General features: G+C 39.9%; 1 protein-coding gene across 2 annotated transcripts in view; it reads left to right on the top strand.

Moving 5' to 3' along the window:
- Window positions 1-26,755, top strand: part of b4galnt3b (beta-1,4-N-acetyl-galactosaminyl transferase 3b) — a 150,392-nt gene that overhangs the window by 112,679 nt on the left and 10,958 nt on the right. Inside the window, exons 10-15 of one of the 2 annotated variants that reach the window (XM_069903665.1) lie at window positions 262-371; window positions 11,510-11,610; window positions 13,047-13,141; window positions 18,171-19,587; window positions 24,323-24,618; window positions 25,995-26,148. In XM_069903665.1, coding sequence (XP_069759766.1) covers window positions 262-371; window positions 11,510-11,610; window positions 13,047-13,141; window positions 18,171-19,587; window positions 24,323-24,618; window positions 25,995-26,148 — 2,173 coding nt within the window. The remainder of the gene's footprint in view (window positions 1-261; window positions 372-11,509; window positions 11,611-13,046; window positions 13,142-18,170; window positions 19,588-24,322; window positions 24,619-25,994; window positions 26,149-26,755) is intronic. The other variant, XM_069903666.1, reaches the window with a different exon arrangement.

Raw genomic sequence — 26,755 nt, forward strand, 5'->3', positions numbered from 1 at the left:
TTATAACAATTGGAGCCAACAATTGTAAATCTTGGCATATATCTCGTATATAAATTTCCACTTACGAAGTGTTTAAAATGTAGTAAGACTGTTTTCTATTAACTCTTGTCTGTGTAAAACTCTTAAGTGATACAGTTAAGTATGTGAATTTAGACTATTCAAAGAAAAAAAATGACCATCTGTTTACTTAAATTTTAAAACCTTGCATGGGAATAAAGTCATGACATCTATCTCACCAGTTGTTATTAATCCCTTTTTCAGGACCTCTAATTGCTGAATCTCATGTGCACCGACTGTTGCCTGATTGTGCCTACAGACCCAGCTATATAATTAAGGGGTTTCCTTTGCTCCGTTACCAAGGATTACGGTTTGTAAGCATCTTTTTTTTTGCTTTCATGGGATGATGTATCGTACCAGCTAGAGTAACATTTTGATTTGTTTTTTTTTCCTATTATGTGTGATCAGCTTCACGTTAAATTAATCCAGAATTAATATGTTCTTAACTGATATGCTGTTTATAATGCAGTTCGATTCTAAACTAGTTTTGCTAATTGTACCTTTGCTAACAATGACCTAATAATGTGGGGAGGATTACTGAAGGCAAAACAGTACATTTGGATTTGATGTTACCTGGTCATCCAATTACTTCAGACCTAATTTCATCTCAAAACAGCCGACAAGTTGAAATCCAAAAGCACTGCACAGTAATAGTTACAATAATAATTTTATTTATGATTAAATTTCCACATATTAAACAGGGGAACAGAAATCCAAAAGTTAATCTAATTTATTGACCCTCAAATGTAAGAATATAAAGGTATAATGAACAGGAGCAGGTATAGACAATGTTCCCTCAGTGTCTGCTCAGCCATTCATTAAGACCATGGCTGATCTACCTCTTGTTTTCTTGGACAAGTGTAATGTCCCTGGATTCCCTTAATGTTTGAAGTCTCTTTTTTTTTAAATTCAGTGATTGAGCCTTCAGGGTAGAGAATTCCAAAACCTCTGCCTTTTGAATTAAGGGGTTTCTCCTCATCTCAAGCCTTTGGATCTTGCTGCATGATTAACTGATGCCTCTTTTACATTATTGAAATTGGAATTGAAAGGCAACATTAACATTTATAGTCATCCCTTTTCTTTGAGAAGATGGAGCTGTATTTCTTCGATGCCTCAATTCAGTTAGTGAAATTAATCTGACAGAGATCTTAATAAGGAGCACCAGAATGTAAAGTTGGTGATTATGCAGATCTGATTATAGATTTCCATAATAGGATGACGTGTGAGTGAAAGGACTTTTTCAGATGGTACAGTTCTTATTTGCTAATGGACTATCTTAGATAGTGGAGGTTGTGGGTTTGACAGGATCTTTGGCTGAATATGTCATCAGGAATGCTCTCACAACCGTTAAAGCTAGCCAACTGAAGAGGAGAATTGTGAATGGAACTGGTTCTAGAAATCACCGGGTGACAAAACTGAGCTGGGAAATGATGACAAATGGAATCACTACTGGGAAACGCACCCATATTTATATCAAGAATGTACTCGGTACTCCAAGGTGAAAGCCCCAAGTAGGGGCTACATAGATAAAGAAAGAGATGGGGGTCAGACCTGGGCATCACAATTGACAAGAGATGTTGGTTGGATTGGTGTAGAGGCAGTGTGACAACAGTTATTAATTCTAGATACAGACTAGTTCAGTACAACTTTCTGCACCAGCTCTACCTCACACCACAAAAGATTTACAAGGTGAAACCAGAGGTGCTGGAGACGTGCTTCAGGTGTAGTGCAACCTGGTCCTGCGCAAAGGAAGCCCCATTTTGGCAGGATTTGGCTGACATACTAACCAGAATAATGAATGCAACCTATCCGCCAGATCCAACGTTGTATCTGCTGGGGAACCTTATGGACAAGCTACAAATTAACCAAATTGCAAATTCAATTCGTACTTATTTCTTTGTCCATAAAAAAAAATGCATAGCGATGACCTGGAAGTCTGACTCCCTTTTTCTTATCAGTAAGTGGATTACCGAGATGCATAGTTGTATTCCCATGGAAAAAATAACGTTTAAACTGACATAGCATCTTTGTTAAAATGTGGCAGCTATATCTGACGTACACAGGAGCACAGTTGTAGCCACACCCTAATAAAAAGGTTTACAGAGATCTACCAATAAATGGATTAATAAAAGTAATTATAGAAGTGGGTGGCTCCACAGCCTCTATTGACACTTACTGGAAGTGCCAACAACATATCCAGCCTTTTTTTATAGCTTTTCTCCCTTTTTTTTCTGCTTACTCCGTCTTTCCCTTGTTTTTTTTGGGGGGGGTGAGAATGGGAGGGAGAGAAACACCACATGTATATGGATTGCTGGGAGCTATCGATATATTCTTAACAGTCAGTGTAATCTCCTAGGTTATTGATAGAAAATTTAAAAATAAAATATTCAAAAAAAAATGAATAGAATCACTCAGCAGAAAGATGTTTCCACCAATTTCAGGTCAAGAAACTAAAAACTTTGAGGTAAAGGTGGAATGTTAGATCTTCACCTTTGATCTGCCCACCATTCTTGACTGGACAGGATTTGTAATGCACGTTCATATGCTACATGATCATGTACTAGACAAACACTGTTTAATTTTGAAGAGAGATTGAGTTGCCTCATTCATCTTTCCTTGGAGTGAAGAAGGCTGCGGGGCAGGTGAACCTGAGAGAAGTGTAAAACATTTTGTGGAGTGCATATAAGGTAGACGAGTACACTTTTCTCAATACATATCTGTAATCAGGCTTAAGAAAATGCAAGAAGAGTTTCTCACCTCATAGCTTGTTTGGAACTAGGAGAGAGTAAGGAGGCAGAGACTCTTGGAACATTTCAGAAGTATCTTGGTGAACATGTTGAACCACCAAGCCATAGAAGGGCTAGTAAATGGGATCAATCAAGATGAGTACTTGATGGTTGATATGATCAGAGTGTAGAATCAGTTTCTGCTGTGTTGTATGAACTTATGACCTGAGACCTTACACTCATATTTCATACATGCATTCATTGTCATCCATTCATTCCTGATGGACACATCACTTAAACAGAGCAAACTTCACTCATAAGCCTATATTCTGTCCCGTAAATATGATGGCAAGTACAATCAGATGTGGTAGGAGTGAACAGTAGAAGTCCCAACATCAATTGAAAATATTATGCTAGGAAAATTTATTGCTGAGATTACAGTCAATGGCTGGGCTGAAACCAACGAAAATAATATCCTTATGCCTTATCCTCCTCCTCATAGACCCACCTGCATCACATTTTTGATTTTGCAAACTGTACAATGTACACTATCCCAAACCAAGATCTTTTCTCTGGTTCTCCTTTATTTTTGATCCCCTTAACTGCAACCTTCCTAGGCACTAAAGGGAAGTGCAGGTACAAGGGAGTGCAGGTACAAGGGAGTGCAGGTACAAGGGAGTGCAGGTACAAGGGAGTGCAGGTACAAGGGAGTGCAGGTACAAGGGAGTGCAGGTACAAGGGAGTGCAGGTACAAGGGAGTGCAGGTACAAGGGAGTGCAGGTACAAGGGAGTGCAGGTACAAGGGAGTGCAGGTACAAGGGAGTGCAGGTACAAGGGAGTGCAGGTACAAGGGAGTGCAGGTACAAGGGAGTGCAGGTACAAGGGAGTGCAGGTACAAGGGAGTGCAGGTACAAGGGAGTGCAGGTACAAGGGAGTGCAGGTACAAGGGAGTGCAGGTACAAGGGAGTGCAGGTACAAGGGAGTGCAGGTACAAGGGAGTGCAGGTACAAGGGAGTGCAGGTACAAGGGAGTGCAGGTACAAGGGAGTGCAGGTACAAGGGAGTGCAGGTACAAGGGAGTGCAGGTACAAGGGAGTGCAGGTACAAGGGAGTGCAGGTACAAGGGAGTGCAGGTACAAGGGAGTGCAGGTACAAGGGAGTGCAGGTACAAGGGAGTGCAGGTACAAGGGAGTGCAGGTACAAGGGAGTGCAGGTACAAGGGAGTGCAGGTACAAGGGAGTGCAGGTCATTTTAGCCACGTTTATAGATGCAAGATGGATGGAATATTGATCACGCTGCCAGCTGAATTGGTGAATGTAGGCTTACTTTTGACATTTAAGAAAAATGTGGACAGGTACATGGATGGGAGAGCTATGGAAGGATATGGTCTGGGTGCAGGTCAGAGGGAGTAAGCAGAATAATAGATTGGCATGGACTGGAAGGGCCAAAGGGTTGCAGTGCTCTGTGATTCTAATCACATCATTCACCTTTCTTTCCATTGTTACTTTCACCTTGGCAATGACCATAAATCTCCATGCTCTTCTTAAACCACTCTGATGACAAAAAAGGGTTTTTATTTTAATATACCTTTTTTTAAAAAAAAAATCAGCAGTTAGTGGAACCTTGTGGGGCCTCATGCACCTTTCAACTAGTCCTCTTGAGTCAAGATTGTGAAATTAGCACCTCTAGTTTTGCAGAGTGGAGGCCAGCTGTGGATGTTCAGATATTGTTTGTATTCAAAACTGACAGTCTGAACATGAAGAGGAATCAAAATATGGGGACAGTGCAGAAAAATTATGCTGAGGTGGAATATGAACCATGATTTTATTGAATGGCATAAAGTAGGTTCAAGGAATCAAGATGCCTATTTTTGGGGCAACAAGTGATCTACTGAAGGAACTCAGCTGGTCATGTTTGCTGGAGAAACTCTACTTCTCCTTTGTTGCCTATTTCTGTTTCTGTTTCTTATGCCCTTATGATTTTTAAAAAGCATGTTATGGTGAAATTATGGTTTGTACACAGGATAAATTGAAAGAGAAAAATATGCATTTCTTAAATATAATCTCCAAAATACAGTTTCAAGTAAATGCATTGACCAGGACTCCGGAGAGCTCTCATGATTCCAGCAGAAATATCATGGGAGTTTGTTTTATATGTACAAGTATCCAAAAGTGGAGTTGCTCTTTTAGGCGCAATTTATCAAGGCCAGATTTGGCTTGGTAGGAAAGTAACTGTATGTATGAAAGGCTCATTTTAGCCAGTTGTTGAGATGCAATGAATCAGAATGCAAGAAGAGGAGAAAGGAAAATAGAGTGTGCAGGCTTGGGCACAATGCTCATGAAAGAGTTGCAGGCTACCTGGAATGCAAATTTTATGACCACAGTTACATTAAATGGCAAGCAGCTTCCTGGTATGGCAGACAGGAAGTGCCAGTTGATGAAGTAGACAAAGACAATATGATCAAACAATAATCATGGCTTTTATTAGCAGAAACTCATGGTGCATATACAGTTATACCCAAGGTGAGTGTCCTTAACAGTAGAGATAATGCACAGCCAATGTTAGTACAGCAAGGCTCACCAGAGGGGAGACAGGCAACTTGGCAGACATTCACCAGTCTCCCCTCAGCAGAAGAAGGGTTAAAATCAAAAGGACAGCTGCTAGGAAAGACTGAAGCAAGTGATACATGGACACCATGTTTGGGATTGAGATACTCTAACAGCCAAAATATGCCAGTATCTAGCAAGCAATTGAAATATAATGAGATGTTTTATGAATATGTCAGCCTATCAGGTTATTTACGAATTCTGGTGCTTCTTCTCAAAGCAGGTGGCTCCTTTGCAACCTTGGGAACTGGTACAGTTCCTGGGTCTGTAGTCTGGGAAGGACTGGCTTTTGAACCCGCTCTAGAATCGCAGCGTGAGGCAGTGGAGCCTCAGCATGGCTATCTGAAAGCTTACTAGGGGTCACAGGCTTGGGGTGGGGGGGGTGAGCCCAATCTCTCAGGCTCACTGTGTAGGGGTGTGAGGAAGGGGCGAACCAGGCGAGGCCAGATCTCTTAGGGGTACAGTGTCAGTGTCAGGGAATTTAACATGAGCATAGTTGGGGTTGGTATGCAGTAGCTGAACTGGTTGGACTAGGGTGTCTGTTTTACGCGCCCGAGCGTGGCTCTTCAGCAGCACGGTTCCAGGCTCAGATAAACAGGCTGGCCAGTCCATCACAGATCCTGATTTCCTAGGAAAGGCAAACATACGTTCATGAGGTTTTTGATTTGTTGCAGTGCACAATAATGACTGAATAGAATGTAGCGCCTCAGGCAGCACCTCCTGCCACCGGGTAACAGGGTAACCATGTGTTTTTAAAGCAAGATTAACAGTCTTCCAGACTGTAGCATTAGCCCTTTCGACCTGCCCATTGCCCTGCGGGTTGTAGCTCATGGTACGGCTGGTCAATCCCGTTGACAAAAGCATCCAGCTTCAAGGCATTGTGGTGTTGTTGCACATTGACTACCCCGACATCACATTCGTTTGCTATCAAGTCGAGGGCCATTGCATGGGCAGCATCACTTTCCCTGGGTTTCTGGTGTATAGTCAGCAACTGGTGTCGAGCAAGCACCACATTCCGTGGCACCGCATAGTAAGCAGTCAGACGTTCCCGGGCTATACCCAGAGTGGTAGCTCCTTGCGTTACGGCGAAAGGGACCTCACCCAGCAGAGAGTTCAGGTGGCCCCACTGTATCGCCTCATCGACCATGTTGTTTCAAGCCATGTAGTAATCAAAACAAGCAATCCAGTGGTTGAAAATTTCTCTGGCCCTCAGGGCAGACTGGTCGATTATCAGCCGCTCTGGCTTGAGTGCTGCATCGATTTCTGCTAATAAAATTGAAGTGCCAGTTGATGACGTAGACAAAAATGATGTGGTCAAACAATAATCATGGCTTTTATTAGCAGAAACTCATGGTACAATAATGAAAGACAATTGGTGCATATACAGTTATATCCAAGGGGAGTGTCCTTAACAGTAGAGATAGTGCACAGCCAACGTTAGTACAGCAAGGCTCGCCAGAGGGGAGACAGGCAGCTTGGCAGAGATTCACCACAGCAGGCTTGGGCACGATGCTCATGAAAGAGTTGCAGGCTACCTGGAATGCAAATTTTATGACCAGAGTTACATCGAATGGCAAGCAGCTTCCTGGTATGGCAGACAGGTGACGAATTTTGGAGATGGAGTGTATTATTGTTCTGATCAAACACCTTCTGCAGATGATATGTAGTCATGAGCAGAGACAACTAGTGTTAGAACTCTGCCACTCGAAAATCCAGACGGTGTGCCAAGACCAAGAAAATAATTGACATCTTTCGAAAGACTCATTTCGTATGTATCAAGCAACCAATTGGGCATTGCAGAGTACAACTTAGGATGACTAGTTCCCAACTAAATGTTGATCCTGAGAGGCATTTTTATCAGTCTATAAAGATCCCAAATCTGTTTCTGAAGATTAGAGTTGAGTTATGTACTACAATAGAATTTTACAGAAAAATACTGTAATTGTAAGATACTATTCAAAGTGTCTAACTTTGACCTTTTTTTTTAAATTTTAGGTAAATTTTTAGCTAAAGTAGAATTTAAAAATTGAAAATTGTCTTATGGCCACAACACAGTTTTAATTTGAGAGAGCAATTGGCCTTTATTGTTGAATTGCTCTGTAATTTTTTTGAAATGTGATCCAGCTGCTTCTCTGACTCACTCCAGTTTTTCAGTGAAAAACATAAACATCTTTGAATATAGAACAGTGCAGCACAGGAACCAGCCCTTTGGCCCTAGTGTGTATTGCCAAATATGATGTCCAAATCAAAATAAATCTCTGCCTTTTGCACATGATGCATATACTTATATTCATGTGTATTATCCAGAAGCCTCTTAAGTACTAATATTAGATCCATGAATGTTTAACAGCACGGAAACAGACCCTTTAGCCCAATTAGCCTGCTCTTCCTTGAAAATGACCAAAGGAATCTGTTACATTTCCTTGAGTCAGGGGTGCATTTCCATCTCATCAGTAAATCAGAAACTGCAAGGTGAAGGTAATCTTCAACTCTATAGCACCGGAGTAGAAGAGTTGTAAAGCTAGGATACAGGCCTTTAAGCTTGCTTAGAACTATAGAACATTACAGCACAGAAAACAGGCTCTTCAGCCCTTCTGGTCCGTGCTGAACTAATATTTTGCCTAGTCTCACTGACCTGCACCAAGTCCATAGCCCTCCATACCCCTCCCATCCATGTACCTGTCCAAATTTTTCTTAGATGTGAAAATTGAGTGAGCATTCACCACTTCAGCTGGCAGCTGTTCCACTCTCTTACTCTCTGTGTGAAGAAGTTCCCCTTAATATTTCCTCTAAACATTTCACTTTCAATTTAATTCATTTCCTCTGGCTTGTGTCTCACCTAACCTCTGAAAAAAGCCTACTATCTATAGCCTTCATAATTTTATATACCTCTATCAATCGCCCCTAATTCTTCTATGCTCCAAGGAATAAAATCGTAACCTGTTTAAACTGAAATGACCAAAGCCTGTATTTTTTCGGGTCAGTGTGGCTTTTTACAGAGCAAGTAGGCAATTCGAAAGCAAAAGGGGTGGGACGTGTAACTCCACTGCATCAACGCCTACTGTGATGTATAACATACACGTTGGACATATCCTTCAAAACATAAATGGTGGTAAATCTTGATGTGCTTGTGGTACTAGCCATGAATATGTATCACCACTCTTCAAGCGCAGGCTAATTTCCTGCGCATTCATGGTGCGAAGATGGACGCAGAATCTGTGTGAGCAACATATTTGTGGGAAAATTTGAAGAGAAGCAGGGAGCAGTTTGAGGCAGAAATGTGGGCAGACCTTAGGAGATGTTTCCTTCTTGTGAGTCAATTCACGCTGCTGTTGAGTTGAAAGAAGTGGAGGAGAGAGAGACTACAAGGGCCTGTTTTCTGGTCTAATGTCCTCAACAATTTTGATGAAAATTAGTGGTGGACTCATTTTCGTATGGCTCAGGGCACTTTTGACTTTATATTGGAACTCGTTGAGTCACACTTGAGCCGTGAGACAACAAACTGGTGACAGCCTTTGGAACCTCAACTTAGACTTGCTGTTGCTTTGTGATGGTATGCTACCTCATGTGAATGTTGATCCATAAGTTGAAATTTTGGTGTTGAGTGTGGCCACTGTGTGTGTGTATGTTGGTATGCCAAGTTACTGGACCATTGAAGAGGGCCCTATTTAAACATTTTTTCTTGACCTGCTGAGTGGTGCATGATCTCAGGAGACAATGGATGGATTGCAGAACGGGAGTTTCCAATGAGTGCTGATTCCATTGATGACACACATATTCCCATCATCGCCCCATCATCGGACAGTCAAAAGTGCCCTGAGCCATACGAAAATGAGTCCACCACTAATTTTCATCAAAATTGTTGAGGACATTAGACCAGAAAACAGGCCCTTGTAGTCTCTCTCTCCTCCACTTCTTTCAACTCAACAGCAGCGTGAATTGACTCACAAGAAGGAAACATCTCCTAAGGTCTGCCCACATTTCTGCCTCAAACTGCTCCCTGCTTCTCTTCAAATTTTCCTACTACAATCGGCAAGGCTGACACTCCATTGTTTTTCAGACTGTTTTAGACCACAACTGCTGGTAAGGATCATGCCCTGAGCTACAATTATTTGTCTTTATCAATTAAGTCATTCTGCTGTGGTACCTGAGAGAAATACTGGCTATGGGGTGCAGGAGTGTAGTACTGTTGTAAGGGAGTTTGTTGCAATGCAGCGGGAGCTTGATGTTGTCGAGCAGAAGGTGACATTAGAGTAATTATCTCTTTCACAAGTGTGGCCTGGTTCTGCATTTCTTGTTGGAAGTCTTTAAACATGTGGCCAAAATCTTTCATCTCTGACTGGACACATTTATTGGCTTCACTTACTGCCATCTCTGCCTCCTGTGCATCTCTCCTCATCAACTCCTCATGGGCCCTCTGCACCTCCTGCCAAAGACACTCCTTCTCCACATCATCTCAATCCTTAGATAATAGCATTTCCCTCATTTCCAGGGTCATAGACCCTGTGCCTTGGAAGGTCTCTTTCTTCTGAGGCGGCTGGTACCCTGGAAAAAATGGAGCACAAGCTACATTAGTGAGACCACTGTTTAGGGGCAGACACATTTACAAAACACATGACAAAAAAATGATTGATCACGAGAAGAAATAAGTTTTTACCTGGTTCATATTCTGTATTGCTGGGCTCAGTTTCCATGATTCTCAGGATCCTGGCATCAGGACTGGTGCTGAAGAAGGGAGACACAACTAGAACAATTTCAGGAGACAATGGATCCTCCATGTTGCTCTGAAGAGCAACCAGAAATGCTGAGTGGCTTGTGCCCCAGATGGTATAGCATAGTTCAAAATACGGCCAATCCAAATGCCCCTGCCACTCCTGCCGTTGTGGTCATTTACCTGGTGGTATTTCTTAAGCAGGCATTTCAATTTGCTTATGACCTGGGACTTGTGACCTGAGTCCTAAGACTCCTTGAACAGATCTCCACCAGCGCTCTTACCTGCTTTTCGGTCACCATTTCCCTTATTGGCACGTATGGACAGTGTCACAGCAAAGGGCAGAGCTACTGCACCACTCACTCCACCACCCTTAGCTCTGGAAGACGGCATCAGGTGCTGCTTAGTTGAAAGCAATGCTGGATCCGTCTTGTAGGCCTTCTCCATAAAAAGGTAAGTTCAACTTTTCTTTTTGTTGAGCCACCTTCAATGTGGTGTTACACCATAAAAACGCCTGCCCCCCCTCTCTCTCTCCACCCCCTCCCTCCTCTTTTACACAGCCATTAAAAGACAGGACTTAATTGGACAGGACTTGTAATGAAGGTGGGATGGAGGGTCATTTTCATCCCATGTCTGATAATACCAAGGTAGGTAGTATCAGAGCCATTGTATTTTGTAACAGCTTCTGTCGAAAAGGATTATCTGTCTCTTTTTCTTTTTCCCGCTGTCTTACTTCAGAGCCAAAAATTCTCACCTTTCCTCTCCTGTCCTCTTAATTAACACATTTTGTCTGTTGGTTTATATTTCTCCCCCCTCCCATTCTTCCCTTTTCATCAGTATTTTAATATAGGCCCCATGCAGCTTTTTGCTTACATCTTGAGGAAAAGCTCAGGTCCTAACTGTCATTATGTAGCTTTACCTCCGATGGACGCTGTGAGATCTGCTGAGTTCCTTCAGCACTTCTGTGTTTTTACTACAATCAGTGGTCCATAAATTAAAAGCACAACAATTTTAAGATGCACTTCAGATTGGATCTGATGGGATGGATTATGCTCCCATGGTTGAAACCAAGTACTTAAAAAAAATTTTTGGGTGATCCTTTCTGCCAGATTACCTGCCAGTTGGAAATTGAAACAACATTCAGTTTCTCTTTTCACTCAGTCAAGTTTATGGAAGTAATTATGAATGTATCTCAAAATTACCTCAAGCAGGAATCAATCCTGCACTTTTCTTGTTTTTGAAATTAATACATTAAGTGGTATTTTTAAGGGAAGGTTTAAGCAGAAGATGGATGAAAATGTTGGGAGAAGATTTATATAGGAAATAAATATTGGAAAAGACAAACTGTAATGTAATTTGTTTTCATGTAAGACATTGAATGTCATAATTTTTCACACTTTTAAATCTTAGGTTCATCTGACTTCTGTCTATCCCAATGATTACACAAGGCTAACTCACATGGAGACAGAAAACAAATGTTTTTACTTTGAAAATGACTATTCCTTGGAAAGGTGAGATTAAATAACTTGAAATGTTAGGGAGATGATTCACAAATTAATAGCAATATAATGGGAAAAATTATTTTGATGAAAATAAATTCATGGGTTTGGTTAACGTGTGCACGCTCTGATTTATTTGTTTTTCTTTATCAGATGTTGGTTTTAGAGTTTAGAATTAATTTATAGTTGATTTGGGGATTTTACCTTCAAAGATTTGGAAAAATATTGTTGTCGTCCTTAGAAATTACTTGCAAATCCTATTGGATTTGACCTTTGAAGTTTGAATTGATTGAGTGTAATGAGCATAAAGATAAAGTCAAAATTAGAAAAATAACTGAGGCAAGTCCATCAGGAATAAATGAAAATTAAATTGTATTAGCAATGATATTTGACAATTTAATGAATTATTAAGAAGTGAAAAACATGCCTCATGGCTGGGATCAAGAGCAATTGGAAACGGGAGTTAAACTTAACATTTTCGAATGAAGATTGGTACTGTACTCTCAGCTTGATTAATGATTTCTCATTTTGTGTAAGATACTGCTTATTACAATTTAAGGTGGTACACAGAACTCATATGTCCAAACTTCATTTTTATGCAGATATTGATCCATTATGTGGGAAATGTAAAATATTTGAAGCTTCTCTGATCCATGTTTTGGGAGTGCCCACATTTAGAGAGATTCTGGAAAGACATTTTCCAAACTTTATTAACGATTGTTAAGATTAATTTGGAGCTCTGCTTGTTAATTGCTTTGTTTGTTTTTTCTTGTGATTCAGATAAATTTTTATTGGCCTCTCAGAAAAAGGTTTTTGCTTTTACCACATTGTTAGTAATACGAACAATTTTATTGAAATGGAAAGATGATTCATCCCCTACTCATACACAGTGGTTTAAATTTAGAGAAAATTAGATATAATATTAGAGATAGAAAGTTTCAATTTATGAAATTGTGGGGCTCATTCTTAGAATTTTTTTATAATTGGAAGAATTAGCAATTATTGTATGTTCCAGTGGTTCATGCCTGTTCGCTGGGGGTTGCCAGTGGTTTCACATTATTGATTTTTAAAAATTAATTTATAAGTTAATCTTGATTAGAGGAAGGGGATAAATTAGATTTAGTTTTCATTTTTAGTTTTTTTTCTTTTTCCTTTATACACTATTTCAACAAATGGGTTTAACATGGTCACATAGATCATTTCAATTAAATGTTTTTGAGGTATAGCAATTATTGATGTAGTTTTATCTACTTTTTTTATTGGCCTTTCTGTGCGTGCTTACTTGTATACAGATTAATTATTATGTATTTATACTTATATGTTAAACTCAATAAAAATATTTTATAAAGAGAGAAAAGCATGTCCAAATCCTTTCATATTTAAAACTAAAAAAAGCTTGTGAAAAATACCATTGACTTTATTTAATCTTTGCTATATTTATCCAATAGATTTGGATTTTATAGGTACATGAAAATGGATGAGTGGCCACAAAAACCAAAGAAAGGAAAATATGAAAATTCTCAGTGGATGGGAGCAGATGATGGTAACCAAATCATTTTTGATCTCTGACTCTGTATTGTAAATAATCTAACTGAAGTTATTAAAATGTTCAACACTACCAGTGGGTAGTGCTATTTGTGATTTATAACCAAACAAAAATCAAATACAGATGAAAATAACATTACAGGAATAAAATGCTTCAAATTTTTGAAGACCGGATTTAAAAAAATCTAAATGTGTCCCATGAGTTTTCTTCACAAGTATTTGAGCAGTTGGGACTCTTGTTAGAAATGCTTTGCAGTAGATTTTTACTGCAGCAGCTAGCTTTCTTGTGAACAACAATAACTTAAGTTATTAAGTTATCATCGAAATATAATTTTATATAGACAATTTTAAGATAGTAATGTAATTAGACACAAATTAACACTGATCAAAAAAGGTGCTCAAGACTGGTGAATTAAAGTTTGGATTTAAGGATTGATGAAGCCATCCAAATAATCAATGATATAGCTAAATTTGGAGGTAAAATACATTGACTTGGTGTTCAGGAACACAGGGTAAGGGTGGAAATTGGTGATCTTGTAGAGATGGAAGATCTACAGGTAGCCCTTGACTCCCAACCTACGTGAATTACGTCCACCCGCACATACAAACAAATTTTTTTTTAAAATCTTTATTAAAACTATTGTACAAGTACATATTTTGTATTAAAAGTACTGTATACAATGGTCCTTGCTCTTTGCAGTAGCCCGAGGTCCCCATTCCCCCGGCAGTCCTGTTCCCCGACTAATGAGCAACCTGAGTTACAACCAATCCTTAGGACCCCGTTATGGTTGTAAGTCAGGGATTACCTGTATAAAAAAGATGGATAGCCAGATCATCATTCAATTTGATAAAGAAGGTAGACTATTATTTAGATGGGGATAAAATTCAAGCTTAAAAGATGCAAAGGGACTTGGGAGTCCTGGTGTAGGATACCCAAAAGGTTAACATCCAGGTTGAGTCAGTGATGAAGAAGGCTAATGCAATGTTGGCATTCATGTCTAGAGAAATAGGATACAAGAGCAGGGGTGTGATATTGAGGCTTTATAAGGCACTGGCAAGGCCTCACTTGGAGTCAGGGGCACACTTTTGGACTCCTTCTTTAAGAAAAGGTGTGCTGATGTTGGAGAGGGTTCAGAGAAGGGATTAACGTACGAGAAACATTTAACGCCTCTTGGACTGTACTCCTTGGAGTTTAGAAGAATGAGGAGGACCTTATAGAACTTTTTTGAATGTTGAAAGGCCTGGGCACAGTAGATGTGACAAAGTTTTTTTCCCTATTAGGGGAGACTAGAACAAGAGGGCAGAGCTTCAGGATTGAAGGGTGTCTATTTAAAACAGAGATATGGAGGAATTTCTTGAGCCAGAGAATTTGTTACCACATGGGACTGCGGAGGTCAAGTCGTTGGGTATATTTAAGGCAAAGATTGATAGGTATCTGAATCGTTAGGTATTAGGGGTCATGAAGAAAAGGCAAGGGAGTGGGGTTGAGTGGGAGAATGGATCAGCCCATGTTGGAATGGCAGAGTGGACTCAATGAGTCAAATCCTTAGTCACTAAAACTAAGGAGCTGATTGTTGACTTCAGGAATGGAAAGCCAGAGGTGTACAATCCAGTGATCATTTGGGGATCAGAGGTGGAGAAGGTGAGCAAATTTAAGTTCTTGGGAGTCACTATCTCGGATGATCTTGCCTGGACCCAACACACCAATAGCATTGTGAAGAAAGCATGTCAGTGCCTCTACTTGCTCAGGAGTTTGCGTAAGTTTGGTATGACATCAGAAACCTGGGAAAATTTCTGCAGAGGTGTGAAAGTGTACTGACTGGCATGGTCTGGTATGGAAGCACCAATACCCCTGAGTGTAAAGCCCTCCAAAAGGTAGTGTACACAGCCCAGGACAACACAGGCAAAACTCTCTCCACTATTGAGTACATTTTTTGTTAGAGAGCAGCAGTAATCATCAAAGACCCTCACCACCCAGTACACACTCTTTTCTCACTGATGCCATCAGGAAAGAAGTATAGGAGTCACAAGACTCACACCACCAGGTTCAGGAACAGCTGGTACCCCTCCACCATCAGACTCCTCAATGACAAACATAATCATAGATTCATGTAAGGACTCTTACTTGTGAACTTTATTGATTTTCTTTGTTCTCTCTATTGCTCAGTCAGTTTTTTTACATTTGTTATCTGTTTACACGTTTTGCACTATACAGTTTTTTTTGCACTACCAATTAATGTTAATTCTGAAAGAACAGACACAACAGGATAAAGGAATCTCAGGGTTGTATGTGATGTCATGTATGTACTCTTGACAATAAATCTGAAATGGCTCACTTCAGGTATAAGATCAGAAAACTACCTTGAAGTCAGAGCTTTTGGAAGGGAACAAACACAATGGCTTTGCATTGTTTAGTTGGAAAAAACACAGAGTCAATGAAGATGATATTGAACATGATTTCTGCAGCATGCATCTAGAATCTGGAGTAGCATGTAGAAGAAAAAGAAAGTGTGTGTTGGCAGAGGTAAGCCACAGAGGAAAGGCAAGAGTGGTAGGATTCCATTGGACCATGAAGAAGCTGAAGTGGTCAACTATGTTAAAGACATAAAGCACGAAGAGGCAGAAATACCACTGATCTCGGAGAATTTCATTCGAAGTGGAAAAGATTGGACGCTAACAATGTGAAGGACTTTAGAGTGGAAATTAAATTAAGCTGAGGTGATAGTTTGCACGATAGATCAATGGCCAATTAATTGGGGTGGTGAAGGCTGGTTCGATCCTGAGGTAAGGCAAACAATTATAATGTCAAAGAAGATTGGTTTGGACTGGAATAGTTGGTTGATTGCTTCTTATGGTCAAGAAAATGAAGTTACCAGTCTTTACTAGAGGAGAAGGTAAAGGAGGTAACTGAGAAGGGTTTCAGGAAACTGATAAGAGGATGATCCTGGAATTGAGCATATTTGTCAAAAAGGTTTGGTGATGAAGATTACAACCACATGTGGTTATTGACAGGTCAGGTGAAATTAACAATGTCGAAGAAGGGAGGCTTCAGTAAGGAGGAAGAATGATCACTTTTGGAATTTTTTTTTCCAAAGTAGTGGTCACTGAATCATTCTTGCCAATAATGCTTCACTGGACAATCACAGAATGAACTGGCAGATGATTTTGAAAGCCTGTTGATTGAAGATATTTTGTTCCAAAGTTAATGGCCAGCAGCTTTAACGGTCAAATGTTTGCCTTCTCTCATCAGCTATCACTAACAAAAACATCGATTGTCTTGTGATTCTTTAAATATAACTAAAAGGGATAGAAATAATTTCAGGTGAATGTTTAATAAAGAAAATTTCTGTGGCAGCTCACCACTAGGCAGGCGAACTGGCCCCACTTGTAAGCCACGCGATGGGGCAGCCGGCCAAAATGGCGCCGTCGGGGGTTTTCCCTTCCTTCCAGCACGGGGCTCAGAAACCCGCGCTTGGGGACCACGTGATGCCCGGATGACGTCAGCGCCCTCCAGCGCGGTTCTCAGCCAGGTCCGGGCTGGGAGTATAACTACGGCCCAGCAGCCTGCAACAAACTAGTCTGCTCAACCCGTCTGGTTGTGTCTGTTCTTTCAGGAGCAGGAGTAGCTGCTGCTACATTTCATTCATTATCATCTACCTTGTTCGTAGTTATTAAAAAATATAAAATCTGTCATGATGCACTAAAATTCTTGCAATGGTCTTCAAACTACACCCCTAAACTCACATTCCACCTTAAGCAATCCCTATGCCATAAATGCTCTGATTAGTAAGGGATTGTTTAAGGTGATATGTGAGTGGAAAGAAAAAGTTTGAAAACCACTGTTTTAATTGTACCTAATTGACTCGTTATGTGCATGGTTTCATAACTTCAAAGGAAATAGGCCAAGGACAATTTTTCTCAAGCAAAATATTTCATTAACAGTTGGGTCCAGAGCAGTGATTCTCAACCTTTCCTTCTCACTCACGTACCACCGTAAGCAATCCCTTACTAATCACAGAGCACTTATGGCATCAGGATTGCTTAAGGGGGAATGTGAGCTTGGGGGGGGGGGGGGGGGGGGGGCAGTTTGAAAACCACTACTTTAGAGGAACAGCATCCTATGTAAAATTGATTGTCTATGTCATTGTTAATAAATTGCAAATTTATCAACAATTCAAATATGGATAACTAGTTTCTTGCAGCATGAAATATTTTCTAAAGAAATTGAATAATGAAATTGACTCCAGCCATTGGAGTGAAGATAGCGGTGTTGCCGGAGCTGTTGTGGCAGCAGTGCTGCTGCTGGTGAGGACACAAGGGGAGTGAGGGAGCGGAGATGGAGTACTCCCACAGGTCCAGCACCCCATTCGACTGCCATCGGCTCCCCACGGGCTTTGAAAGGCCCATTGAAGGAGCCAAAAGTGGTTTTAGTTGAGATCCCAACTAAGATGGCGCCCAAGATGGCGGCTCCTATTAATCATTAGTAGCCACGAGAGGCTGCAGATTCCGGGGAAGTGGAGGTCAGAAGTAGGGCGCCAGAGGACGGGAAGATCACGCACTGTCTGAGAGGGAGAAGCAGGGGAGACAACCTGTGGGGACTCTGCAGCTGAGGGACCAGTGCATGCGGTGGCTGCTGGAAACTCGAGGCGAGGAACACATGGAAGCAGTGGGCAGCTGGAGAGACTGGCTTGAACTGGCTGGATGGGTACCAGATATCAGAATTGGGATGCGAGGCTCTGGAAGGTTCCCAATTGTGTTGGAGGTTCAGAAGTGGAGCTCAGATTTCCAATGACTAGACTCTATGACTACAGGGGCTGTGGAAGTGCTGGAGGGGAATCTACGGACACTTGGTGACTCGGGGAGGGGGCTGGTGGAATGGCACTCTTTTGCTTCTCTCTCTCTGATTGTGTCTGGCTGAAAGACTAGAAAACGCTTAGGCAATTCCTGCCTTGCATCAGTCAAAAGAAATAGGACTCCGTTTTATTACTACGACAATAAATTGAATCTTGAACTAATCTATTTTGTAGAAAAGCCCAATGAGCAGAATGGAAATAAAGAGGAGTTCCTGGAGCAGGATGCCGAGGTAGAAGAGGAAGAATATGACTATGAAAAAGAAAATCAATTCCCACAACCAAGGGAATTTTCAGAAGCTGCACTCCAGAAGCAAAGCCAAAAGAATAGTGAAGAAGTTAGAAGTCAGAAAGAACAGACAGCCAGCCTCCGAAAGGCCAAAGACTCTGTGAATTTGCATCACCAGGAGAATCAAGTCACTTTAAAAGACTATGGCAATGAAGATGCTGATTATGCCTTGAAAAGGAAACGAGGGCTGTTCTTTGTTGTAGAAAATAAACCAAGAAATAATACATTTGATCACAATGCAATTGCAGACCATAGATTAACGGAGAGAGCTCTGGTACACAAAGGGAAAAAAGACAAGAATTATGAAATGTCTTCTGCTAAAGAAAACGTACAAAGCACCCACTTTCCAAGTCCAAAAATAAACTGGACTTTACTCAGTTTTTCAAAACAGAAAAATGAACCCTTGAATGATGGGTTAGCAAAGCATCTTGTCAAATCCTCTGTGCAACAGAAGGCTAAAGGCAACAACTTTCCTGCCCAGCATGTTATTCAGAAAGAAAATCAAGAAAGTATTCAAGAGAAACAAGTTCATGGGTTAATGGAGAAACAAAATGAAATGGTTCTTCAAAGAGCTAAAGGATCATTTTATGACTGGCAACCACCTACATTGTTAGAACAAAAAATGAACAAAAATAATCTTGTATCGACGAATAGAAGAGATATCAAAGGGGGAACTAAACAGCTCAAGCACGGAGAATTTAAGTCACTATCCAAGCTGAAAGAGGAAGCAGTTGTTGCTGATCAGCAAATCAAAATCTTAAGTAAATCTGTTCTAGGTCAGCATAACAAACTGTATAATCTCGCCGAGAACCCAAGACCTTCAATCCCTATGTATTCTCACTCTAAAAAGAAGATACAGTCAATCGAAATAAAAGACCAATATGGCAAAGTTACATCATTTGCCAATCTGAAATGGAAAGAAAAAGAGTATGATTATGCAGAACAGAAAAAAGATGCATTGATTAAACGCTCACAAGGTAAAAGCAAAGGAAATGTTAAGGAAAATGAGAACAAAGATGGAATATGGAGTCGCCTCTCTTCTGTGGATGCAGTAACTAACAGTAAATTAATAAGAGAGGAGGATGAAGAAGACATGCCAGATGATGATATATTTTATGAACATATTTATGATAAAGCAATTAATTGGGAACAGACTTTCTCTGTAAACAACGTGGACTTCCATTCCTTGAGGTCAGACTGGATTGATCTCCAATGTAATGTTTCGGGAAATTTGTTGATGAAAGATCAAGAAGCTCTCGATGTAGTGGAAATCTACATGAGGACATTGAATGAAAAACACAAAGGGTGAGTAACTGTTTGCATCTTTCATTTTCCTGTTAAAATATGATCATTTACCTCATGAATTGATTAAAATTTGGAGATGATTATAATCTGCTCCCTTCTGGCAAATTGTGCATAATAAGTAGATAACCATGATTTTTGACACCAGTGACCGATCTAATTTCATTAGTTTTAAAATGGTTAGGGAAAAAGATAGGACTGATTCACAAGTTAGTCCTAAATTAGGGCAACTAATTTGGCTGGCAGCAGAAAGGAATGTGCAAAGATTGCTTTGGAGAAGCTGCTTGCAGGTAAGTGGGACACCTGGCAAGTGGGAGGCTTTTAAAATAGAGAGGGGGGAAAGGGGAAAGCATGTACCCGTTAGAGTAAAGGCCAAAGCTGGCAAGATGAGAAAACCTGAATGAACAGAGATATTGAGGCTCTGTAAAATAGAAAGGAGGCATATGTCAGGTATTGACAGGTGGGATCAAGTGAATCCCTTGAGCAGAATAAAGGATGTAGTGAAATTAAGAAGGCAAAGAAGGAAAGATGAAGGAGAATCCACAAGAATATTAAGGGTAAAAGAATAGGGTCTTTTCATCAGGATCATGAGGGTCTTCTAAGTGAAGGGACACAGGAGATGGGCATGATCCTCAGCAAGTCTTTCTAGGATATTATCTTTAATTTTCAATGTGAATCTTTATACCTAATCCTATAATTGCTCTTTTTGGTTCAACTAAGACAATTGATTTGAATTTAATTATGTCTCAATCCCACGTGGTCTCTTTTGCCTCCCTTATTCAATACTGATGAGATGGGAAGATGCTGTCCCTCCTAGTTGTACTCAATGGCTATCTGATATGATGGCATGCTTAACTTTGGAAAAACTCAGATGTTCCTCTGCTTTAACATATTTAAATCTATGGGGTTTACAGGTCCTTTTATTAACTAATTTTGTAACTTACAAGATTACTTGGATCTCGCTCTGTGAGTTTGCGGTTTCTTTTATGGTAGTGAAATTATATGTACCCATTTCCAGTCTTTCAGAGGAGTATAAGTGCGCCAAAGTAAGACTGGAGATGATGTTAACAGAAGCGAGCTCAAGCTGCCATCAACCTGGATGTTAGGAGGAAATGGATTCCATCAGAAGCAACTAAGCAAGCAAAGGTGGCACTCAAGCATAGGGACATCGTGGGCCAGGTGCAGCAAGGGAGGAACAGTCTTGGTCTTTTGGCCAGTACACCAGCCTGGAACAAGGCTGCTGTGTCTCAGAGATGTAGGCTTGTGACAGAGGAGATACGTTGGCAGGAGGAGATAGGAAGGTATTCAAAGGCCGTCACCCAGGCAAAGCAAGGCCAATGGACTAGATGGGAGGGAGTAGAGAAAAGAAAGAGCTGTGGGAGATGGAGTCATTCAGTGCGAGCTTCACCATCAGGGCTGCGTACGATGTCTTGCTGTCTGCCATGAATCTCAGCCAGTGGTATGGAGAGGACCCTACCTGCTCCCTCTGCCCAACTTCAGCAACACTAAAACATATTTTGGTGGGCTGCAAGACCAGCCTCATTCAAGGCTGATACACCTGGCGTCATAACCAGGTGCTACAGTGTCTTGCAGCAGTGCTGGAAAATCGGCAGATGAGTGTTAACGCTCTACCTCCCCCTTCATCCTGTTGGCCGTTACAGTATTTGTCCGGGAAGGTGAGGGTCAAACCGGAATCGCCACATCAAGATCAGATTCTGGGCAGCTAGGCGGGGCTCGTGATTGGAAGATGGTGGTAGACCTAGGCCAGAGGCTCTGCTTCCCAAATGAAATCGCGGAAAATAACCTCAGTCCAGACCTTGTGCTTGGTCTGATTCCATCTCACTTATATAATCGAGCTTACAGTGCCCTGGGAGGATGCAATGGAAGAGATCTATGAGTGCAAGAAACTGAGGTATGTTGAGGTTGCAACTGATGTACAGTAACATGGCTAGAAGGCAAGGGTCTGACCGTTTGAAGTAGGCTGCAGAAGATTTGTAGCCACGTCGACACATCGAGTTGGGAGTGCGAGGAAAGATACACCGACAAGCAGTCAAAGATCTCTCCAGAGCTGCTAAAAAGAATAGTCACTGGCTTTGGATGAGGAGAAAGGATTGCATCTGGACACCCAAGTGAGTGAAGGGCATCTAGTGGGTGAGCCCGGGACACTGGGATTCACTGGTGAACCCTCTGGAAGTGTTGAGGGTCTATCAGCAAAATGCTGAGAAAGGAAGGTGCCCACCTGATATCCCAGAAGATTCCACCACTCACTTGACTACCCCACAGAGTCTAGGCAGCAGGTCTCAGGAGTGCAGTAAGGTATATTGACATCTAGTCCTACACAACATACCATACTTACCAAATAACTTCAAAAGGAAAATGGGAAGAATTTATAGTATAATGTTTACCTTTTTTTAAATCCTTTTTTAATTAGCCCTATGTTGTAACTGTGTTTACCACTTTTCTTTCTGTTGGACTGTTATATTATTGAATTTATATATAATAGTTTTATTTTTCTTATATAATGGTCTTTTTTCTGTATATTCCTTTTATATTACTTTTCATTAATGGCTTTTATTTGTGTTCTATTTCTGTAAAATCCAATAAAAATATTGAAAAAGAACAAGTATTTCCCATCTATACTTACCATAGATTTAAAGAAATGGAGGCAAGGGAACTCTGGTAAGTAAATAGAAATCTCTGAAAGAAAGTCTACATTACGAAAGAGGTGACACTGGGGGCCTTAATATGCATAAAAATTGAAAAATCCCCAGGGCCTAATCAAGTGTATCCTCGGATGTTATGGAAAGCGAGGGAAGAAATTGCAGGTACCTTGGCTGAGATAGCTGCATCATTGTTAGGCACTGGTGAGGTTCCAGAATGTGGCTAATAAACTTTTATTTAGGAAAGACTACAAAGACAAGATTGGAAAGTACAAGGTCTGCTTCACATTTAATACACAAAAGTACTAGAGAAACTTAGCAGGTCATGCAGTGTCCATAGAAAGCACAAGGTCGTCGATGCTTCATGCATCAACCCTTATTCAGGAATGCTGAAAATCATGCTGGAGTAAAAATTTGGGGGGTGGGAAATCTCCAATTACACAGCACCAATATGGACCACTTATTTCAGGCACCCCCCCCACCACCACTACCATTGTTTTACCATCCCTCTGTCTTTCTTCCTCCAGTTCCCTATCCCCTTCCCTTTCTTTCTCCCATCAGAGGGGACCTATCTCATCCCTCTCTCCCCTCCCCAACACCTCTTGGCTCCTTTCTCTTGTTCCCCCTTCCATCTATATCCACTTAAATCTGCTAGCCTGTGATCCTTTCCCTTTCCCATTCCCCACCTCTAACTTCTCATCTGGGTGTCTGGCTGATTTTTGCATACCTGAAGAAGCTCCTGGGCCTGAAATCTTGACTACCTATTCCTTTCCATTAATGTTGCATGACTTGCTGAGTTCATCCAGCACCTTTGTAAACTGCAGTATTCCCCAGCATATGCAGATTCTTTGTTTACCTCTACAAAATAAAAATTCTTATACTTGTTAAAATCATTACTTTTTAAGACTAAATCTTCTTAGATTGCTTATCAATAAAGAGTTGCCTTTATGAGAATTGGAACCATCAGGATGGTTGCCTAGAACTAAAGTTAAGGTTGTGATGCCAAATTTGGAAAATGTTCCACCCAACAAACTATTATAACCATATAACAATTACAGCATAGAAATAGGCCAACTTGGCCCTTTTTGTCCATGCCCAACACTTTCTCCCACCTAACCCCACTGACCTACCCTCAACCCGTAATCCTCCATTCTTTTCCCATCCATATACATATCCAACTTCTCCTTAAATGCTAATATCGAGCCTGGCTCCACCACTTCATCTGGAAGCTCGTTCCACACACCCACCATTTTCTGAGTAAAGAAGTCTCCCATGTTTCCTCTAAACTTTTGTCCCCTAACTTTCAACTCATGTCCTCTCATTTCCTTTTCTTAAAGGAAAAAGCCTCTCCATGTCAACCCTATTTATACCCCTAATAATTTTAAATACCTCAATCAAATTCCCTTTCAACCTTCTATGCTCCAAAGAATAAAGACAACTTATTTAACCTTTCCTTGTAAACTTAGAGCCTGTAACCCCGGCAACATTTTAGTAAATCTCTGCACTCTCTCCAATTTGTTGATATCTTTCCTATACTTTAGTGACCAAAATTCCAAATTTGGCCTCACCAATGCCTTGTACAATTTTAACATAACATCCCAACCCCTATATTCAATGCTCTGATTTATAAAGCCCAACATACCATAAGCTTTCTTCACCACCCTATCCACATGTGACTTCACCTTTAGGGAACTCTGTACCATTATTCCTAGATCCCTACCATTCCGTGTCTGTCCTACTTTGATTAACCCTACCAAAATGTAATGCCTCACACTTATGTGCATTAAACTCCATCTGCCTTCTTTCAGCCCACTCTTACAACTGGGCTAAATCCCTTTGCAAGGTTTGAAACCCTTCTTCACTACCCATAGCTCCACCTATCTTGTGTTGAATTTAATGATTTGCTGCACATGAGCACATGTCTCAGTTTAACCTCTCCTACTTGTTTTTGTGTGTCCGGTAGGATGTAAGGCATCCCCAAATTTAAATATTTATATTGAAAGTTATGCAATTGACGGGAATAGGTGGAACATGCTTACAATGTGTGTTCTAAGAACTATTTATTTATTTGGTAACAGAATATATGCACTTCATCGAATAGTCAATATTGAAAAGCGCCTTGATCGTCTGCGTGGAAGCCGATACCTCCTGGAGCTCGAGCTATTATTGAATCAAAAAACAATTGTGCGATTATCCGAGTACATTTATAATCTCAATGGAAATGCTTATTACATGGATGATGGTGATGAAAGGAAGATGAGAAACGTATTCCGGCAGGGAGCCCTGAATTTTGGAGAAAATCAAAAGATTATGCTGTGTACACCAACTGGATTCAGTTGGAAACGCAGTGCTATGATACATTTTATAGTTCCAGGTAAAGTCGCATCCTAACATGATAATGCTAAGGAATAGCTATTATTATTATCATGCATTTGGCAATTATTTACTTAATAGAAGTTATCCGTTCAAAGATTGATGAGCAATTCTGTGCCATTGTGCATGACTGCAACTTGCATTCTTTATATTTGTGTTTTTAGTATGCTCTGATAGGGCTGGGAAAAGTGACAATAAAATAATATTGGTCCATTTAACACCATTTATTATCCAACTGGCCATTAACCAGCACACTGCATGTTTTAGCCTTCAAGTTAATTTTCTGTTACTCATTCAGTCCCATAAATTATTTACTTGTCTAAACAAGATTCTTTTAGTTTTTATACCTCTTAATTAAGTATAAATGTAATGTAATAATTTTATAATTACACTTTGCTTATAATTGTCTTTCCCAATTTACAGTCCATTGTTTTTTTGATATTTTAAAATCAACACATATATAACAAAGAAAAAATTCATATATCACATTATTACAGTTATTGATTAAATACATGCTGATTTATATAAAAAAGAAAGAAAACTACTGAAGAACTCCTTCTAAACCCCAACTAAACCCCCCTCCCATCCCCCAACCCCTTCTACCTCCCACGAAAAAAAAATTAAAATAAATGACAAAAAATAAACTAAATTGCTAAAATACATAATGAATATGAATATATATTGAAGTGGATTTCCTTAGGAAATGCTCAAAGATCCCAAAAAGCATCTCACAAGAAAACATTATTTATTTAATAAGAGAAGACTTCTCTGGTCCGGAGGATTCAAAGGAATTATTTATAAATTCAAACCTAATGTTTGAGCATACGGGCTTCAAATCTGTAAAAATATAGAATATTTACCTCTCAAATTATATGTAATTTTTTTTCTAATGGAATACAACTTTGAATCTCTTTTTGCCATCTTCCTAATGTTAAAGAAACATCTGATTTTCAAGTGACAGCAATACACTTCCTTGCTATCACCAGAGCTAATTTAACAAATTTCAACTGAAAATCTGATCAACGTAATTTAAGATTTATATTTTCAAAATTCCTCTACAGTCCATTGCTAAATTAATGACGAGTAAATTGTAGTGAGTTCTATTATCTGGTGAAAGAAGCCGTATTGTGGAAAACCGGAACCAGGTTGTCACGAAATGTGTAGTATGGTTGTTTATGGAACAACATGACTAAGATATTTCTTATTACTTTTAGATTTAACTTTTTTAAAATGTGTAGACAATCTTTTGTGGATATGTAAAAATATAAGATGATTAGTGAATGGGAAGGGGATTGGAAAAGTAAATGTGCTTGCAGCTCTTGAATTTGATTTCTAAAACTACGTACAATGTCAGTCATTTCTTCATGCTTTTAACAGTGAAGAACCAAGCTCGATGGGTACAGCAATTTATTATTGATATGGAGGAGTTGTATGCAGTCACTGGAGATGAATACTTCAATGTCATCATCACTGATTATAGCAGTACAGACATGGATGTTGAAAAAGCCTTGAAAAACAGCATGTTGTCCAGGTTTCTTCCTCCATTTTTCTTATTAACATTGCAACAAAATAATAATTTTTTGTATTAAATTGGGAATAATGATGGGCTGGATCTCAATGACTAATTTGGAACCGTCAACACTTAAGCAGCAATAAATCCAGAATTACTCATACATGGAGTTTGGCAGCAATAGCCAATAGCCTTCTATCTTGCACCATGTTTTAAACTGACTTGAATCCAAAACTCAGCTGATTTCAATGAGAATTTCCAATAATAAAACCATGAATAAATAGTTAACTTCATTGAAATAAATCATGTTTTTTTAATTATTTATTTGAATTATAAAGTTTTAAAATGTATCTGAATGTCAGCTGTAATCCTGAACAGGGATCTGGCTTGATATAAAAATAACTTCTTTCAGATTCCATACTATGCTTTATTGAAATTAATATTTTTGTGACAATATAACAAGTCAACTATTGTAATTTTTAACCTTCACTAAACACTGAATTGGCTTACCACTATTGACCTCAACATTCTTTATCAAGAGGTTCACTCACTGTATTATTGTGTAATAATGATGTTTATGTTCCCTTGCCTATTGATTTAACCACAAGGGACAGTTAAGCATAACTAA

This window comes from Narcine bancroftii, chromosome 11 (genome assembly GCF_036971445.1).
Source record: "Narcine bancroftii isolate sNarBan1 chromosome 11, sNarBan1.hap1, whole genome shotgun sequence".
In the NCBI taxonomy this organism is placed as follows: domain Eukaryota; kingdom Metazoa; phylum Chordata; class Chondrichthyes; order Torpediniformes; family Narcinidae; genus Narcine; species Narcine bancroftii.